We start from the raw sequence: 20,929 nt of genomic DNA on the forward strand, positions 1-20,929 counted from the left end.
GTCATAATTTCAATTTCATCTTCAGGAATGATTTTTGTTTTCATGGCTTGCTTTCATAACTGCTTTATCATGTAAAAAATTAGAGTTACTTTGTATTAGTTCCAAAAAATCATAAAATTTGGATGGTACAAATTTCAAAAATTAAAGTAGAACAAAATAAAGACTTTAACGAAATTAAATTCCCATGCGAATATTCTATAAATGAGGCACTTTTTTTTTTCCTTCCTTTAAAAATTTGTTTATAATTGAGAAAGATACGCTGATTTATTTCAAGAACAAAGTTTTTTGTTTTTTGAAACAAAGAAACATTGCATTAAATATAAATAATATCATTAAGGATTACATCTCAAGAGTGGTGATCAGACATCACCATCACAATCCACAAACGAAAATAATTGTCTCAAAAGACATAGAAACGATCAGAAATAACACATTTGGCCAATGAAACAACTTGCCTAACAATAAAAAAGTTTGATCTAACTAATTTTATGAAATTCATAAATATAGTTCAAATATAAAGCCAAATAACGTTAAATTGCACAGTCTATTTATATCTACAATTTGTAATGACAATAAATGTGATTTGAAAGGTAAAAATGCTGAACTTCCTTTTGTTCGTCAAAACAAGCATAACTCAACAATAATTGTCATATATCAACTCAGAGGATGTGAGTTCGATCTCCTATCTCCTCGTATTGTACTAAAAAAAATTTCTTTTTGTTTTATTTAATTATATAAAAAAAATGAAACTTCCTTTTTGTTTTCTAGTGATCTATTCACTTTATGGTATTGATTAGTTTCATTAAAATTTTGCCAAAAAGGTCTCTGTCATTTAATCAAATTAAGAGGGTGTTTCTTGTGGGTTGGCATCTTAAATTAAACCTCGGATACAGTTGGGGGGTTTAATAGGTTTTTTTCTTTTTTAACTTTTATTTTTCCTCGTTGTTTGGTGAACCATTTAATCCTTAGGGATCGTTTGTGTGACACCCGACTAGAGGGGAGGGATACATGAATGAACCGATATGACATCCGAATGAGAGGGATATTAAGACCATGGAAAAAGAAATGATAGTCACTATTTATACCAACAAAGTGCACTCTCCTTTTCGGTGGCTCAATCATCTTTCAATTTTCTTTTAGTTTTTTTTTTTCCTTTCTAATCAACGTATCTTTTCCTCTCAACTATACTCTTCCTCTCTAAAATTAAATATTTTTCTTTATCACTATAAAATTGATCTTTTAAAAGTTTATTTCTATCCCTCTAAACTTGTATTTTCATATCTCTACATTAGGGATGACAAAAGTTCACACAAGGTCGGGTCGCTGCTCCAGCAATAGAAAATACATGTCCCGATCCGAACCTCGATTTCGTTTTTTAAATAATTAATATATATTTTATTGACATATATATTAAATTGTGAATAAAGTATTAAATATATTTTTTTAATTAATTATTTATACTAGTAAATAATAATTCTAAAAATAATTAAGTATTACTGTTTCTCTAATCACCAAATATAATAGTTTTTCACGAATCACTAATGACTTTGATCAAGGTAATTAATATCTTTTTAATTTTTGTGAAAAGTCGTCTATTAAATAATCGATGGTAGACTTTATTAAGTACTAATGAGCTATAATTATAATAATAGTTGAGTGAAGTATTCTACTTTATTCAATATTTATAATTTTTAAGCGGTCACTTTTGTATTATTTTAATACAACAAATGTGAGATGAGGAATTGAGCTTCTACCTCTCGAGAAGAAATAAAATGTCTTAACTTTTGAATTATGCTAATATTTTATTGACCAAAACTTCGTGAGTTTGAATCTCAATCTCCACTTGTTGTATAAAACAAATAGTTGGTAATTTTTTTAATGTATAATTTAATGGAAAGATGGAATTTGAAGCTATGGAATTACTTTTAAAAATTGTTTACCTATTACATGCTTGAAAGATAACATTTAAAAAGGGACAATTTGATATGAGAAGAAGAATATAGTCGTAATATAATATAAGTTAGCAATCTAAAATTATTGCAACCATAGCTCAACTAGTTAAAGGTAGATATGAATATTAGGAGTGTTCAAAAGATTCGACAATCCAAAAATCTGGATCTAACCCAACTCAATTTGTACGTTTTGGATTGAGTTAATTTGAAATAAACGAAAACTCTATTAATTAGGTTAGTTCATGTGTTGATTTAAAATAAGTCAAAAGTTATTATTAGTTTTTAAGATTATTATTCTTTTTTATTATTTATTCTCCAATAACTTTTTAAATTTTTTTAGAGTAGTTTTCAATCATATAAATAAATATGTAAATATATGTTAAGATTATAGTATTTGCTTTTGCTTTTTTGTTTTTTTTTAAAGATAAATCAATTTTAATTATTTTTCTTTATTTTTTTAAAACCCAACTCTTCCACGTGAGCATTTAATTAAAGTAAAGGAAAGAAAGAAATTAATAGATCAAGAGAGTACTGTGTCAAAAAAAAAATCAAGAGAGTACTGTTGACTTTTAATTTCCATATAATTACCAAATTAAATGTATGGTTGTGGAGATTTTTTTTTTAATTTTAAAAAATAATGACTACCCATCTTTATTGATTTTGTAATATACTTTTATTACTTTTTTTTTTCTAAATTATAGTGAAATTTTAAAAACTAAAAATGGTAAATTTTGTTTTGTGTCTTTAAAATTTAGTTAAGAAGTAAAAAAAAAAAGAAGAGTTTTTAATAATGTGAGGAACAAATAAAGCAATCCTAAGAAAATAAATTGGATTTTTAAAATAGAAAAAAAGTTATTGTTACCCAATTTAGCCCCTAAACTTTAATTTGTAATGATTTAGTCATGTATTTTTAAATTCTAGCGTCTAATTTATATACAAGATAAGGCTAACATTTGAATTATATGTATAAAGTACGACGTTTGGGAATGAAGATTCGAACTCACAACCTCTTTATCGGAAAGTGGTACCTTATGTTTGACCATTGAAATAAATATATAAAACATTATATAACATAATAGTGATTGAAGTACTTGCATATTTAATATTTCTTTTAAAAATTGATATTCATGGGTAAAATATATTTTAGGTTATTGAACTTGATTTCTATTTGGTATTGAATTTTTAAAAGCATCATTTTAGTCCTTGAAATTAGATTTAGTTTCTAGTTGATTCTTGAGGTTTTCAAAATGACACGTTTGGTCGCTAAATGTTCGTTTGATAATGTTTCTATTTCTTTTGTTTTTCGTTTTCAATTTTCTTGAAAATTTTAATAATTTTGTAATTAATTTTGGACCCGTTTGATAACGTTGCCGTTTCTTGTTTATGTTTCTTCCTTTTTAATAAAGAAAAATATAATTGCATGTCCCTAACACCCATAAATTCAAAGATGATCAAACACGATTTATATGTATGTTTTGTAACAAATTGGAAACGGAAACAAGAAACAAAAAACTTGTTTTGATTGTTCCCAAAATCTCTATACAATTTTGAGAATGTTTTTAAAAAACGAGAAATAAGAGACATAATTAATTGTAAAATACTTAGATTTCTTAACAAAATGATAACGTAACAATTAATATATGTCAACTCGACTTTGCTTATGTGTATATTTCAAACGAGTGGACAAATTTTATCATGTTTTTATTAATTTTGCCCTAAGTGGCATTATCTCTCTCCTCTTTTCATTCCTTTTGCCTTGCCTTCTTAGTTTCTTCCTCGTTCATGCTTTTGAAAACAAAACTGCATTTATTTACCGTTCTTGATTCTTGTTCTTAATCGGAAAAAAATATATAAACATGTTTGGTATCATTTCTTATTTCTCATCCTCCAAATTTTAAATTAATAAAGTAAATTTTTTATATGAAAAATAATTTTAAATTAAATATTAAATATTTTATGTTATATTTGTTTTTTATTATTTATTCTTATAAGTCAATAATGATAAAATAATGCTTTCATTTATGTTTTGAAAAAATAGAAACAGAAATAATAAAATAAAAATCTTGATTCTTTTATTACAAAATTTTTGCACAAATATGAATATACATTTATTAAAAATGAGAAACGACATAAATAGTTATCAAATACTTATATTTCTTAAAAATTAACAAATATAAAAAAGAAACACTTAAATATATATTATGAATCCACTCTATCTATAGTAAATAGCCGTTATTGTAATTAGCAAAATTGCATTTCTTTTTTCCTCATATATTATGAATATTAATCCATTTTTCACATCAACTTCAAGGTTTGAGACAATAAACTAATTTTCTTAAGGTTGTTAGGTTGAAATTCTATTTTCAAATTTATAACATAATTTCATCGCTCTAGTCTAAACTTTGTAACGACTCTCTATCGTAAAGAAATGTTGTTAAGATTTAATCAGATTTCGTATACATGTAGATCGATAAAATGATAAAGGACCAAATGTATGTTTATAAACTACAAAGACACAAATTATTACTTAATAAAAATGAACACTCAATTTTGATGAGATTTTTTAAGGAAAGATTTTTTTAAAATTGTTACGAGTATTTTACTACACGTGAACTAAATTATTACATGTTAAAGTTCAGATACTAAATTGTTACTAATTTAAAATTACAACTACATTACAAATTAAAGTACATCAGGACAAAATTATTTTTTAACCTTATTTTGTAACTCTTAGTAATTTTTTTAAAATATAACATTAATAAACCTTTTAAATGCGGTTCGTGTTGACCAATTAATATTGTTTAGACCATTTGTTAGTATCTATTAAAAAAAAATTAATGATGGTACAACGTTTCCTTTTTTCTTTTTGTGCTAAATGAAAATATATATTCCTCTCTTTACTATAATGCTAAAGATAATATGAATATCTCAAAATTTAAAAAGATTTTAAGTTAAATTTCACCATACTTTCACATTTGTATCAGACATTTGTCAATATACTTTTCAAATTTTTATTTTCATCTTTATACTTTAATTTAATAATTTTATTATATAATTTCTATCATTAATGAGTGACGTGTAATGAAAAATTAATTTATATTTATCTCGATACAATCAATAGCATAGCAAATATTATTGTGGTCATTGCTAACCCGAATATAAAATGTGAGTTCGAATTTCCACCCACATATTATAATATATATATATATATATATATATATATATATATTTTATTGGGGTAAATTGGGACCTTTATGGATTAGCGAAGGGATCTTTTTTTATTTTTATTTTATTTTGAAAAGGAAGGGATCTTACTTTTTAATTAGTGATATTTTTTCTCATTTATTAATAATATCTTATAAATATACTAAAAAGAATTGCTAAATACAATAATTGAAACTCTCTCTGTTTTTTTTTTATATATTTGTAACTTTTTTTTCATCAATTGGATAGACAGTAATAAAGCTAATTTCAGCCCAAACAAATATAGTTCATCGTTTTTTAATTTGTGAAACATTTTTATTTCCATCTATCATTAATTGATATCAGTTTGATAGATAGTAAGAAAACTAATTTCAACCAAAGCGAGCTTATTTCACCGGTAATTAACATATATCTTAAATCAAGAGGTTGTGTGTTCAATCTCCCACCCTAGTAATAAAAAAAAAAATCCTAATTTCAATTATAGGGAGCCTAACTTTATTTAAAACCTAGAGAAAATAATTTATTTAATTCCCAATAAAATTGTTATTATTGTATCAAACTACATATTTAATATTTAGTCTTTTGATGTATCTATTTAATCTCTAACTTTTAAATATGTTTAATTATTTTGAATAATTGAAAATTAATATCTAAACTCAGCATTCAAAGTGTTTAAAAAGAGGAAAATTATATTAAATGTCATAAAACAAATATGTATTTATAAAAATATAATCGTTATTATTATTTTTTAAATATCACAAAAGTAGAGAAAATAATTTATTTAATTATCAAGAGAATTGTTATTATTGTATCAAACTACATCTTTAGTCTTTGTATTGTATCTATTTAATCTCATAAAATAAAAATGTGTTTATAAAAATATCATTATTTTTTTAAATATCACAAAAGTGACTTTTTATTAGTTTTATGTGATCCTATAAACTTGTAAGTTACACTACTTTTGTAAAGTTTAAAACCTAATATTATATATATAAATACATAAATTTTATCAAAAGTGCAAGTAATGCATCAATGCGTAACTATTTAACAAGTGGATTTACTGTAAATACTAGTTTGGCTCATTATTGTCAATATAATGGTCTATTTCTTCAAATTCATATCATGGTATGCGCTTTCGTGTAGTCTGGGTGGAGACTATATTCACGCTAAGATCGGAGGTTCAAACTCCCATACTATTAATTTATTGTATTACAAAAATATATTTAAGAGTTTAATTGCAACATAGTGATTCATCCGATTTAAAATAGGAATATGTGAGGATAGTTTTGCAATTTTCCTTAAAATTAAATAATCGAATTATTAAAACAAAAATGTTTAAATTTAGAAACAAAATAGTTTTTCCCCCTTCGTTTACAACTATATTTTCCAGCGAACAGAAATACGACGTCGTCAGGTCAAATCATATAACAGAGTCGGGAACTTCTTCTACTTGATGGATTCCGAGCGGTTTCTTTTTCTCTTTCGCTTCTCCTCCACATCCCTCTGTCGCCTTTCATTTTATTTAAGAAGTTCAGAGCGCCGGAATTCTGATTTCTCCGGCGGTCGGATGAAGCATTAGTGGCCAGAAAACGACGTCGTCGCCTGCTATTGCCGGTTTCCGCCGGAAGATTCGACGGAGATGAACCAGATAACGCTGAATGTTTGTAGCTGCTGTTACTGATGATTTTTAGACACTTGTTTTATTCGGTGGTGATCAATGCGTATGGTTCGAGGACGGCGAGGAGTCTGAAAATTCATTAATGGAGGTCGAATCGGAAGCAATAACTCGCTGACTGTAGGCGAGCAGATTAAACCGGTCCCCTAGGGTTTTGGTGAATTTTTTAGGGTTTTTCAATTTGAAAAGAAGCCGAAATTGGAATTTATGACTACGGGATTGGCAGGGGACGATTTCGGTCGAATAGCGAATAGCCGGCGGAGCGGGGATTCGTCGGGGAGCCGCCGGAGTTGGGCGTCGGCGAGCATACGGGAGTTATGGCAGACGCCGCCGGACGTGTTTACGAGAAGCGGAAGAATGGACGACGAGGAAGAGCTACGGTGGGCGGCCATCGAGCGGCTTCCGACGTACGATCGGATGCGGAAGGGAATGCTCCGGCAAGTTCTGGACAATGGCAAGGTGGTTCACCGCGAAATCGACGTGACGGCGCTCGGATTTCAGGAGAGGAAACAGTTGATGGAAAGCATGTTGAAGGTTGTCGAAGAAGATAACGAGAAATTTCTCCGACGGCTCAGAGACAGAACCGATCGGTAAGCCCTAAAAACGCCATAATAGAAATTTCTTGTCTCGAATCGCGACCGATTTGAGGTATTTTTGGTGCAGAGTGGGGATTGAAATTCCGAGAATCGAAGTTCGTTTCCAGAATTTGTCAGTCGAAGGAGAGGTTTACGTTGGGAACAGAGCACTGCCCACTCTGCTCAATGGCACCCTTAACACCCTTGAGGTATTTTTTCCAATTTCCAATTCGTTTGCATTACGAAAAAAAGTTTTTATTGGGTAAACTTTTTTAATTCAACTCATAAATATTTTAGGTTTAAATTACACTTTGATTTATAAACTTTTACAAACTTTTAGATTTCATAAAATAGAAAAATAAAGAGACTGTGAAGACTGAAATATAACCTTTAAAGTTGATGGATCTTGAAAGTTTCGACTAAAATTGAATTAGACTAATATTTTATTTTAAATTTTAATTTTTTATAATGGAAAAACTTTTTGGAATTTGATATATAGGCTTATATATATGTTTTTGTCGAGTTTCAATTCATTAATAAATAAGTTTTTAGGTATTTGAAAACTATATTAAAATATTTGAGAATTAAGAACTAAGACCATGTTTACTTTACAGGAATGAATCAAAATGAATCAGAATGCTATTCATTTGATATTGTTTACCAGTAATTTTATGGAATAGAAACCAAATTACATTGTTTACTGAAAGTAAAACTATATGTAATATCATTTTCTTCTTTCTAGTTAATTATAAATACATTATGCTATTTTTTTTAATTACAATAACAATAAATTTTAATGTAATTTATTACTATATGGTTGATAATAAATATTATTTGTTATAACAATTTATTTAATATTAATAATAATGAATAATTAAAATAAAATCACATCCACTAAAATTCATTTTTATTAGAATTTAACATAAAATATTATTAAATTTTATTATTCTAGCATTCAATAACAATAAATTATATTTTAAAAAATATATTGATATTAATTAATAATAACAAAGTAAAAAAAAATATAAATTTATAATATTTTATAATAAAATCATACCAACCAATAAATTAATAAAGAGAGAAAGTATAAAAGTAGTAAAGTAATTCTAAGAAATGTGTGGGACCCGCGAAATAAGGAATGAAAATAAGATTGATTAGGGTGTGGGGGAGGAATTCTTTGCGGAATGAGATTCCAAAATTTGAGTTAGGTTCTCATTTGTGAATGTAAACATCGCCTAATTATAACAATACACAATTACTTAGTTGATAAAATTATTTATTTGGAAATAAATGAGAGGCAGAAAATCATTTATAGCTTTTAAAAAAGGAATATGTATTAATACTAAATAAGAGGTACTAGAAGGAAGGGGTAGTTGTCAACTAGAGTTCACATCCCAAGCCCTCATGTTGTGTACTCAAAAGGGGGAGGGGGATTATTTATTTGTATGAAATGATTAAAAAATTATTTATTATCAATGTAATTAATTATATTGATTCATTTTTAGTATTAAAAATTTATGGAAAATTCATAATAAATAACATTAAATAAACATGTATTTATACAAATATCTTTACTTTTTATTTTTTTTCAAACCCCCAGAGTGATTTTTAGTTGGTTTCATGTGATTGTATAAGTATGCAATTTATGTCATTTTGTAAAATTTTAAACCTAATGCTATATATATAAATACATATGTCTTTTGTGCTAGTTTCTGTAATTCTCCCTAAATTAATCAACCATTTTGTATTAATGTTAGCAATGTTTTAAAAGGCTAAAGGCGGCCTCGAGGCTTTTTCTCTTGAAAAGGCGAGGCGTAAGCCTCAAGGCGGTATGAGGCGTAAGCCTCAATTTTAATTAAAAGAATTAAACAAATCCTAAATTTGTGTGGTCAAGTATTACCAAACATAATAGTTATATAAAATTATCAAAATATCCACCTGTTACTTGTCACTGAAAAAAAAATTCTAAAAAAACATCATAACATCACTACTAAAAAATTCTAAAAAAACATCATAGCATCACTACTATTATCATCAATAAAACTTACTTATTCTATAAATTATTGTCTTCAATATTTTTTATTTTTAAAGTCTAGGTAGTAAAAGTAGTAATAGATTGAATTGTTACAACTCCTGCTTAGGATTCCATACAAAAAAAACCTTGATATTTTTTAAGAATTGGAAAAATTAATAGTATTCTTGTAATCATTACACGAGGCGTATACTTTAAGCCTCAGTGCGTTTTCAAAGAGGCGTAAGCCTCTTCTATGCGAGGCGTAAGCCTCTTCTAGTCCAAAGAAGGCGTAAGACTTGAGGCTAAAAGTTAGAGCCTTGCCTCAAGGCGGGCCTCAAGGCGTAAGCCTCAAAAGCCTTTTAAAACATTGAATGTTAGTTTAATTAGTATCAAGTAGTACTTAGTTTTAAATAGTAAATTGTAGTTAAGTATTTGTTAAAAAAAATTACAGTTAAGTGTTAATGTTTATAAATTTAAGTTGTTTACTTATAATATTAATTTAGTACTCATTTTTTAGAAGTTCAATATTTATTTTGATTTTGATTTATCTTTTATTAATTAAATGTATGTTTGATATTACTCGCTAATGACTATAGACTTTTTTTTGTTCAACGATATCTAAGGATGAGAATCAAGACCTCTACACTTTTTGTGGATGATATATGCCTTAATCAATATGGTTATAATTTTTAATTTAGTTAAAAATTATCTTTTAAGTTACAAAGAATCTAATAAAATAAAGAATATAAATGTATATTTTTTAAGTCACAAGACAAAACGACTTCTAAATTTTAAACATTAATCAACCAAAACAAATGTTGCGACCTAGGATAATAAAAGCATCAAATAGAGGATTAAATCACGCGGCAGCCATGTGACAAGTAGGTAATTATTTTTCTGATTATTATTGCTTTGAATGTTATGCAAAACAGAGTTGGCTTGGGTTGATTGGGTTGGCTCCATCTAAGAAGAGAAAGATTCAGATACTTAAAGATCTAAATGGAATTATCAAACCTTCGAGGTACAATCTTTCTAAAAATAAAAAAAGAAAAAAGAAAAATCACCCTCCCCTATTAGTTTTTTGAATATTACTTAATCATTTTTCTGGACTACAAATTTAATCCTATTTTGTTTTACAATAAATTTAAGTAAAAACAAACAGAGAAAATCCTACCTTATTTGTCGAACTTCGGTAGCTAATTTTCTTTTCGTCTATAAATTTTCAAATATTCTATTTTAGTCCACGAAATTTGTATAAAAAATAATTTTAGCCATTCACATCTTTTTTTTTTACACAAAAATATAACATAGATACATATTTTGTTTATTTTTCTAATGAGTTGATGTGCAGATAATATTTGAAGTCGCATCTACTATGGAAAAGAAGGTTCTCTAACTAATTTAAATCTTTGTTAAATGGTTGACGAAAAATTAATGACAATTACTAAAATAATTCTCATTCAAGAACTAAAACTGAACATTTAACAAGCAAGGAATATTTTTGAGATGGTTTTGAGGTATCTTTATTCCCTCTCAGGTCAATAAATGTGAATTTCCTTTAGTATCATCTTTGCTTCTCTTACCACTTCTTCCACTCTTTAAATTATTATTATTACTTTACTATGTTCTACATAACTGTTGCCTTGCTCCCTAGGATGTTGTTGGTGAATTGAGTATATGCTTTCTTTTTTCTGCTTTTCAGGATGACACTACTTCTGGGTCCTCCAAGCTCTGGGAAAACTACCTTGTTGCTGGCACTTGCTGGGAAACTTGATAAAAATTTGAAGGTGCTAAATTCAATGCATTGGTGAATTTTTTTCATAGTATATTTTGTAATAAATCATCTATTTATTTTTCATAATTATGATTTGTTTTAGGTTTAAATCCTGTTTGGGTCTCTTAAATTTCATGCATTATTATAGTCATTTCCATGGAAAATTAAAATAGGCATATATTTTGTTGGTTTATTCAACGGGTTGATGTCTAATGGTACAATTATTTGAAGTCTCATGTGATAGGTCAAGTTCTGTTTCAAAATTGATACAACTTGTGTTAAATAATTAATAAACCATTAAGGATGACCAATAATTTTTTATAAAAGGTTGAGGGGTTAAAATAAGATATTTGAAAGTTGAAAGACTCGTTATGTAAAAGTTTAAGCACAAAAGAGAAATTAGTGCTTGCAAAATGTCAACAGGAAAGTGGGAAAGTGACATATTGCGGGCATGAAATGCATGAGTTTGTGCCTCAAAGAACTTGTGCTTATATCAGTCAACATGACCTTCATTGTGGGGAGATGACAGTGAGAGAGACAATGGAATTCTCTGGTCGTTGCTTGGGAGTTGGCACAAGATATCAACTTTTGACCGAGTTAGCAAGAAGAGAGAAAGAAGCAGGAATCAAGCCAGACCCTGAGATTGATGCCTTCATGAAGGCCAGCTCTGTTTCCGGCAAAAAAGCAAGTTTGGTTACAGATTACGTTCTCAAGGTTAGTAGTTTCAACAAGTCTTCAGTTTCCTAATACGTTTCTAGTCCCTCTACTTTTGCGCATATTTTGGTTTAATACATGCTCAAGCTGGCGATCTGAGCAACTCATCATTTTTCTATCACACTTTTACTCCTTTTACTTTGGCATTTTTCATTTTTTGGTTTCTAGTAAAATACTAACAAGAAGCTGCCATGGTATCCGAGTCCAGAAGTTAGCAAGATACTTTCAACGCTAATGTCATGTCAACTTAGTTTTCAGTTACTATTTAACAGATTTAAAATGAAATAAATAAAAGTATGAAGACTAAAACGTTGTCAAGGAGGAAGGATTGAAACTATAATATTTTGATAGTATATTTATGACAATTTGATGGGCTGGATTGAAAAATAAATTTCTAACAGATACTTGGGTTGGAAGTTTGTGCTGATATTTTGGTTGGTGATGAAATGAGAAGGGGAATATCTGGTGGCCAGAAGAAACGTGTAACTACAGGTTGAAAATATGCAGTTTTCAATATGATCTTTACAGTTTTGTGCTTAACTTTTAATAAAAATGGGCAAAATGTGTGCAGGGGAGATGCTGGTAGGGCCAGCAAAAGCTTTGTTTATGGATGAGATATCAACAGGATTGGACAGTTCCACCACATTTCAGATATGCAAGTTCATGAGACAGATGGTGCATATAATGGACGTAACAATGGTCATTTCTTTGCTACAACCAGCCCCTGAAACTTATAATCTATTTGATGATATCATTCTACTTTCAGAAGGTCAAATTGTGTATCAAGGTCCGAGAGAAAAAGTTCTTGACTTCTTTGAATTTATGGGCTTCAAATGCCCAGAAAGGAAAGGAGTTGCTGATTTCTTACAGGAAGTGACATCAGAAAAGGACCAAGAACAATATTGGTATAGAAAGAACCACCCATATAGATTCATTTCAGTTCCTGAATTTTTGCTGGGATTCAACTCTTTTTCCATTGGTCAACAGCTTGCCTCTGATCTTGAACTGCCTTATGACAAATCCAAAGCCCACCCAGCTGCATTAGTCACAGAGAAATATGGTTTATCAAATTGGGAGCTCTTCAAGGCATGTTACTCAAGAGAGGTTTTGCTAATGAAGAGAAATGCTTTCATCTATGTGTTCAAGACTGTTCAGATTACCATTATGTCCATCATTGCAATGACTGTGTTCCTAAGGACTGAAATGAAAGTGGGCACTGTACTCGACGGAAGCAAGTTCTTTGGAGCCTTGTTTTTCAGCCTCGTGAATTTCATGTTTAATGGAATGGCAGAATTGGCTCTCACTCTTTTCAGGCTCCCAGTGTTCTTTAAGCAGAGAGATTTCTTGTTCTATCCAGCTTGGGCATTCAGTTTGCCAATTTGGCTCATTAGAATTCCTCTATCTCTCACAGAATCAGGGATATGGATTCTTTTAAGTTATTACACAATTGGGTTTGCTCCTGCTCCTAGTAGGTATACATCTTTTCTTTCTTTTCTCTTTTTCATTTGTTAATAAAGTAAACTTTACCGTATTGTTTATCTATTTTCTAGGTTCTTTAAGCAGTTTCTGGCATTCTTTGCCCTGCATCAAACATCTCTGTCACTATTTCGCCTTATGGCTGCAGTTGGAAGAACACTGGTTCTTGCAAATACTTTGGGCACATTTGCTCTTTTCATAGTTTTCTTGCTTGGAGGTTTCATTATTGACAAAGGTAAGTGATTGTTCTCCTTTCTTTGTCACTAGAATGTAACTTTACAACATTGTACTTCTAGTAGACAAAAATATTTTGTTTACTGAAATTTGATTTTCCTTTTATACACAGATAACATTGGGCCTTGGATGATTTGGGGCTTTTATGCTTCTCCCATGATGTATGGACAAAATGCCATTGTCATTAATGAGTTCCTTGACAAAAGATGGAGCAAGGTAAATCTTAGCTAGAATAATGATCGCGGATCTTCAAGTGGGAAATGATATTAATTTTAGTCGTTTGTTCTTTTTCCACCATAATAACTCAAAGCACATTTGCCTAATGCAGAAAAATACAGACCATAGAATTAATGAACCTACGGTTGGAAAAGTGCTCCTTGCTAGTAGGGGTTTCTTTAGGGAAGAACGTCACTACTGGATTTGCATTGCAGCACTTTTCGGCTATAATCTTCTCTTCAACATTCTATTTACAATAGCTCTGACTTATTTGAATCGTAAATAATCTTACCTTTGGTATATTTATATTCAAGAGTTTAATTCTATTTTTCCATTTGAATTAGTATTATTATTATCGTATCGATTCTTTGAAGCTATTTTCAGCTCCTACTGATTCAAAGGCTCTCATTAGCACGGATGAAGACCAGAAGAAAAGGAAAAATTATAGGTCAACTACACAACAAAAATTAGAAGGTTGAGCTTTGAAGAATTTTCATAATCAAGTTTCTCGTGGACTTGTATAATAATATTTTCTTTAATTAAAGTTTTGATGTTTTTGAAAAAAAATTCATGGGCATTGACAATGAAGTCATCAAGTCTACAGAAATAGAAGCTACTTCGGACCCTGGGCAAAGGAAAGGAATGGTTTTGCCTTTCCAGCCCCTTTCATTAGCATTCAACCATGTCAACTATTATGTGGATATGCCTACGAGTGTAAGTTAACTTAACTGAAGTTTCTAAGGTTTTGTATGGATGTTGTCATGAAGCCACACTTAAACTACTTGATCACTAAATTTAAATGTCTTCCAAATTAGGAAATGAAGATGCACATGGTCAAGGAGGAGCGTATTCAACTTCTAGGAGATGTTAGTGGAGCATTTCGACCAGGGATATTAACAGCACTTGTGGGTGTTAGTGGTGCTGGGAAAACTACTCTTATGGATGTGTTAGCTGGGAGAAAGACTAGTGGTTATATCGAAGGAAATATATGCATCTCTGGTTATCCAAAGAAGCAATCAACCTTTGCTCGAGTAAGTGGTTATTGTGAACAAAATGACATTCATTCGCCTCATGTTACTATCTACGAGTCTCTCCTGTTTTCTGCTTGGCTCCGTCTTTCCTCAAATGTGGATGTCAAAACAAGAAAGGTATATTTTTTCAAGCACTCTTTTTGTTTTGAACGATCACAACTAGAAACTTTTTCAGCTCCATGTTTTCAGTAGGGACAAAATGTGGTTGAACTTTTATTGAAGGACTTGTGATCATTCATGTAGATGTTTGTAGAAGAAGTAATGAAACTGATTGAACTTGATACATTGAGAGATGCTCTAGTGGGGCTTCCAGGTGTAGATGGCCTTTCAACAGAACAAAGGAAGAGATTGACAATAGCAGTTGAGTTGGTTGCTAATCCTTCTATCATCTTCATGGACGAACCAACTTCTGGTCTCGATGCTAGATCTGCTGCCATTGTTATGCGTACGGTGAGAAATACTGTTGATACTGGGAGAACTGTTGTATGCACAATTCACCAGCCAAGCATAGACATTTTTGAAACTTTTGATGAGGTATCGTTGAACCATCTCTAAATGGTTATGTTTGATTGTTGCTACAGTGTTCTTAATTCTTTGAATTTCAACGCTTAATGTAGTTACTGCTCATGAAACATGGTGGACGAATGATTTATGCCGGACCTCTTGGTCAGCGATCTTGCAAACTCATTGAATATTTTGAGGTGAGTATATTTATTTTGGTTGTTATATGTGTGCGTGTGTTTTTCTTCTTTTTTTCATTTTCTACCCAAGTGTTTGATGTGGTGACTATTTAATGACAGGCCATTCCAGGGATTCCAAAGATTGAAGACGATCAGAATCCTGCTACATGGATGCTTGAGGTTACTACACCTCCAGTGGAGGCTCAACTAGATATCGATTTTGCTGATACTTTTGCTAAATCTCCAGTTTATCAGTATGTACGGTCGTGCCTTAAGATCAAAAGCTTGAATTTATATCATTTTTCTTGACACTGTAATTTTTGTTTCAGGAGGAACCAAGAACTTATAATGGATCTTTGTACTCCAGCTCCAGGGTCTAAAGACCTACACTTCCCAACCGAATACTCACAATCGTTTTTCTTTCAGTGCAAAGCTTGCTTCTGGAAACAACATTGCTCTTACTGGAGACACGCTCAATACAATGCCATACGCTTCTTCATTACAATTGTTATTGGTATCTTATTTGGTCTAATTTTCTGGAACAAGGGACAAAAGTTGTAAGGCTTTACTGGCCTCCGTAATTATTTGTACCTGACTTCACGTCCTATGGTTATGATGTTTTGTTTCTGTTCTGTATTTAACAGAGCCAAGGAACAAGATGTGTTGAATATTATGGGCGCTATATATGCTGCTGTCCTTTTCCTTGGAGCTACCAATGCTTCAGCTGTGCAGTCTGTGGTCACTATCGAAAGAACAGTTTTCTATCGAGAAAGAGCTGCCGGGATGTATTCTGCATTACCTTATGCATTTGCTCAGGTAACAAAAATGACTCACCCGTTCAAACCACCACCTCAATATTAAATCATCACTAGACTCAAAAGCTTAATATGATAGATTAGTATAAGTTTAATCTTTTTAATATATTCTTAAACTCTCACTCACATGGGAGCTACACGCACTTAGTATATCATGGGTTAAAATACTATTTTGGTTCTTATACTTTCAGTTTTTTTTCATTTTGGTCCTCTACTTTCAAAATTATTATTTTGATCCTTGTACTTTCGTCTGCACTTTTAAAAAGCGATTGTTTTAGTCATTTCATTTTATTTTTTATCTTATTTTCTAGATCACATTTTCAACGCGACACTAAACTCAATATACTTTATATTAAACGGTTTCTATTTTGTATAGATTTTGTTGTCCAAATCTTGCAAACAGAGGCCATGATTGTCACTTTTTAAAAGTACAAAAACTAAAATGAACCAAAGTTGAATATAGAAAAGCCAACATGAACAAAAACTGGAAGTACAATGGCTAAGATAGACATTCTAAAAGTAGAGGTACTAAAATAAACAAAAACTAAAAGTATCGATACCAAAATAATATTTTAACCTATATTATACGAAATGAGAAGAGATGAGAATAACATCGTAAAGGTTTCAACTAAAAGACTCCTACTCTAATACCATGTTAATCATTAGTAGATTATGGATTGTAAAGCTTAAATATATTCAGTTAAGATTCATAAAGCTGTAATGGAAACTGTCTTCAGGCAAGTTTAGCTTTCTGGTGAAATATTATAGAAAAAAGTGAACTAAAGATTAAACCTTTTTTCCTGCAGGTGGCAATTGAGACAGTTTATGTATCTCTGCAATCTTTAATTTACTGTTTGCTTCTTTATAGCATGATTGGGTTTGAGTGGAAAGTGGGAAAGTTTTTACTGTTCTACTACTTGGTTCTAATGTGTTTCATATACTTCACACTATATGGGATGATGGTTGTAGCATTGACTCCAGGCCTCCACATTGCAGCCGTTGTCATGGCCTTCTTCTTTGGCTTTTGGAACTTGTTCTCGGGTTTTCTTATTCCTCGACCGGTACATGACATCTGAATTCGATACTCCGAACTTCGATTATCTTGAACTTTCTGGAACTCATGGTTAAACCAACTTTTCTGCAGTTGATTCCCATATGGTGGAGATGGTATTATTGGGCTAATCCTGTGGCTTGGACAATATATGGCCTTGTAGCTTCACAAGTTGGTGACAAAGATGTTCATATTCAGAAACCAGGATTCGGAAATGTAGGACTAAAGATGTTCCTTAAAGAAGGGTTCGGGTACGACTACGACTTCATCCCGATCGTGGTCGTAGCACACGTCGTCTGGGTTCTCGCCTTCTTCTTTGTGTTTGCCTATGGCATCAAATTCCTTAACTTCCAGAGGAGATAGGCATGTATCTTCATCTTGTCTTCTGCAGGGTTGTGTAGAATTTATTAGTCATTGCATTAGCTATAGCCTTTGTACCACAGAAATCAATTATCTAAAGAGTAACAAATGAGGAAACAAAATGGTTCCCTCTTTTCAGTATGATGTTCAAGTAAGTTTCATAAAAATTATTTTTACAACACTTAAATTTATGAGCATTTTGAGTGATGTTGGATATGATTTTTGGATACAGTGAATTGTAATATTCACTTAGCACACATATATGTATGTTTTTTTTTTTTTTTTGTAAAATATACTTTTTGGTTTTTGAGTTTGATGATAAGTTTCAATTTGGTTTCTAAATTTTAAAAAGTGACCGCCTGTTCTGGGACCTTTTTTCCTTCCTCTTCACAGTACATTTGTTGAATTAACACTGTAGTAGCGTAGTTATCCTCTGTGGGTATTTGCAGGGTAGGTTGTCCACACCCACACCAGCCAGTCAAAAAAAATTGACCAATTGGTTTATCAATATTTTACCGACTTTTGGAAAAGTCTGCTTCAGAGAATGGTAACAAAGGGTTGGTTCGTCTTTTCTCGACCCAATGGGCTTATTCTAATGGGCTTACTTTGGGCTGCAAGGTGGCCCACTTTGTATCCGAATCTTTAAAAAATAGCATTATCGTGGTGTAGTATTCAAAATATTCTCTTGGCTCTCAAATCCCGAAAATCGTGAAACCTTTTCCCCACGATGCCCATCCATGGTGCAGATCTGCATTTGAGTGAAGGCGAGTCAATTGAAGCGTTGGAAATCAAGCTCGCAAAGTCAATATGGGATTGGAGGGTCAACTGCCAGGAACACCAAAGGGGCTGGGCACTTGAGAAATGGAAAAAAAGAAAATAAAGTTTATGTTGGGTATATATTAAACCTAAGGAATATATGCTGGGTATATGTTAAATCAAACTTTTTATATTTAATTTATTTGTTTAGAATAGTGGACCAATGAACAAACCTCAAATCTTATGCCTATATGTTGGGTATATGTTGAGGTATGAACTTAATATGGATTAGGTTTTGATATATGCCACATATATTTAAAGGTATATAATATATAACCTAATATTTGAGTTCGTACTCTAAAAGCTATATATTATATAATATTTTGAAATAGTATATGTTTGTAATACAGTAAATTAGATGATTGAAAAGAAAAATATATTATTAATTGTCGTTCTATATATCAATAAAAGATATATATTATTTAATAATTTGGAAGAGTATATGTTTGTAGTGAAAACAAAAGGGCTTTGGGTTGGGTTGGATGAGTTATGGAGTTTTTTAGGACTAACTAGAAAACCATAAGAACCAAACTAAATATTCAACCCAGCCCAAAATTTTCGGGTTGGGTCATCGGGTTGGATCTCCTTTTTTTCAAAGAAAACAAGTTATAGGGAGACCAACAACCAACGAGTAAGGATGACAAAAATACCTGCGGGATCCGCGGGTCGAGTCGGAGATTCCCCGATTTGACCGAGTCCCCGACCCCGACCCGTTTAATTTTTTATTACTTTTTTTATTTTTTTATATAATAATATTAATATATATTAATCTTATAAATACTTTTTAATTTAAAAAAAAAACTCAAGCTAATATCCCATTTAGCCACTTTTTTTCTTCAGATTTTATACTAATAATAACAAAAATTAATTTAAAATTTTAAAAATTAAATTAAAAATTAAAAAAAATATATTTAAACCCAACCCTTACAGTTTGGGTTGGGTTGTTTGGATTCATTGTCGGTTTTTTGAACACGCATAGTAACAAATTACCTAAAAATTGCCATATCATTTTTCTATTAGTCACTAACGATTAATTTAATTCAAGGATCATTTTAAACTATTTTTCAAATTTGAGAGATTAAAAATATACCTTTTAAAATTATAGGGATAAATTGGACACCTAATTCAAACTTCAAAGACAAAAACGTATTTTGCTATAAAAAAAAAGTGATGTAGATTTTTTCTTCCCTTTTAAATATCTTTCATAATTGAGAAAGATAGGTTGTTTCTTTTCAACAGTGAAAGTTTGATCTAACTAATTTTATGAAATCCATAAATATAGTCCAAATATAAAGTCAAATAACATTAAATTTGTGCAGTCTATTTATATCTACACTTTGTAACAACAATAAATGTCATATATAATAATGTTGCTCAACTTCCTTTCTGTTCTCTGGTCTACTCACTATATGGTATTGATTAGTTTCATTTTTTTTTTATTTTCTCACATATACCATATTTAATTCGAACTTACGGGAACAAAATTTAATTAAAAAATCTCTAAATTTTGTAGGACATAACAATATTCTAAAATTGTTTTGGTCTATTAGATTTGAAAGTCTATGTCATTTAATCAAATTAAAATGATGTATGGCACGGGTTGACATCTTAAACTTGGGTAGAGTCGGAGGATTTTATAGTCTGGATTTAGATAATCTATGTTTAAGATGAAGAGTCAGTTTGAGTTTGGTTTTGTTTTTTTAACTTTTTTTTGGTGAACTATTTAACTCTTATATAATCTAATTATTATTTATTTATTTATTTATTTATTTATAGATTCATGTTCCTTCAAAAACATTATCCATCTTAATTTAGCTTTATAATTTGAACAGACCATTTTTTAAACCATCTTTAAAATTCATTGCTTATTTAAAATATTTTGACTGAAATGTTGAGTCATAATTTTTCTTTATTTAAAATTTCAGTCAAATTTTAAAAAATGATTTAAAAATTCATTTTTTAAACTATATTAAGCGGAGATTGAACCGTCCACATCAAGAAAGGTAATTAATATTTTTATCTATTAAAATAGGTTCCAACTTCGAAATATAATATTTTCAATGTTAGAAATTATTATGAAAACATTAAATATGACAATCTAACAACTTTGTTGTTGAAGTTCAAACCTGCCAACAACCTTTTCGAACATTTGGAGCTTTCTTATTGATCCACATGTCACATATCATTTAATCCGTTGATGAAACAGTAACACGTGGCAACTGCCTTTTTCTGGGCCAAGTGTGCGTAGCTAGTAGACTATTCGAAAAAAATCGAAATCTCATAATGACTTGACTCAAATGATCAAATATCAAGGTCTATTTTCGTTGGAGTTACCATTCTAA

At 30.3% G+C, this 20,929-nt stretch overlaps 1 protein-coding gene across 2 annotated transcripts; it reads left to right on the forward strand.

The window, feature by feature from the left end:
* Positions 1 to 6,609: 6,609 nt before the first annotated feature.
* On the forward strand, positions 6,610 to 17,978 carry LOC111014282 (pleiotropic drug resistance protein 2). 2 transcript variants are annotated; one of them, XM_088123788.1, is made up of 20 exons: positions 6,610 to 7,421; positions 7,495 to 7,615; positions 10,353 to 10,441; positions 11,123 to 11,207; positions 11,618 to 11,908; positions 12,310 to 12,400; positions 12,480 to 13,380; positions 13,459 to 13,619; positions 13,731 to 13,834; positions 13,947 to 14,112; positions 14,219 to 14,308; positions 14,424 to 14,548; positions 14,650 to 14,982; positions 15,109 to 15,399; positions 15,483 to 15,566; positions 15,666 to 15,799; positions 15,875 to 16,102; positions 16,190 to 16,361; positions 17,167 to 17,421; positions 17,505 to 17,978. In XM_088123788.1, the coding sequence occupies exons 1-20, from the start codon at positions 7,039 to 7,041 to the stop codon at positions 17,772 to 17,774; spliced, it is 4,374 nt and encodes a 1,457-aa protein (XP_087979914.1). In that variant the 5' UTR covers positions 6,610 to 7,038; the 3' UTR covers positions 17,775 to 17,978. The 2 variants fall into 2 exon arrangements, with proteins under 2 accessions (XP_087979914.1, XP_087979915.1); XM_088123789.1 differs by having other exon boundaries at positions 14,219 to 14,282; positions 14,380 to 14,548.
* The last annotated feature ends 2,951 nt before the right edge of the window (positions 17,979 to 20,929 follow it).

Source organism: Momordica charantia (assembly GCF_013281855.1).
Source record: "Momordica charantia cultivar OHB3-1 chromosome 5 unlocalized genomic scaffold, Mcharantia_2.0 BLBB01000005.1, whole genome shotgun sequence".
Lineage (NCBI taxonomy): Eukaryota > Viridiplantae > Streptophyta > Magnoliopsida > Cucurbitales > Cucurbitaceae > Momordica > Momordica charantia.

Coding starts and splice junctions, on each gene's coding strand:
- LOC111014282 (XM_088123789.1), top strand. CDS start 7,039: ATGACTACGGGATTGGCAGGGGACGATTTCGGTCGAATAGCGAATAGC. Junction 14,113..14,218: donor AGCTCTGACTTATTTGAATC/GTAAATAATCTT, acceptor AGCTATTTTCAG/CTCCTACTGATTCAAAGGCT. Junction 16,362..17,166: donor TACCTTATGCATTTGCTCAG/GTAACAAAAATG, acceptor TTTTTCCTGCAG/GTGGCAATTGAGACAGTTTA.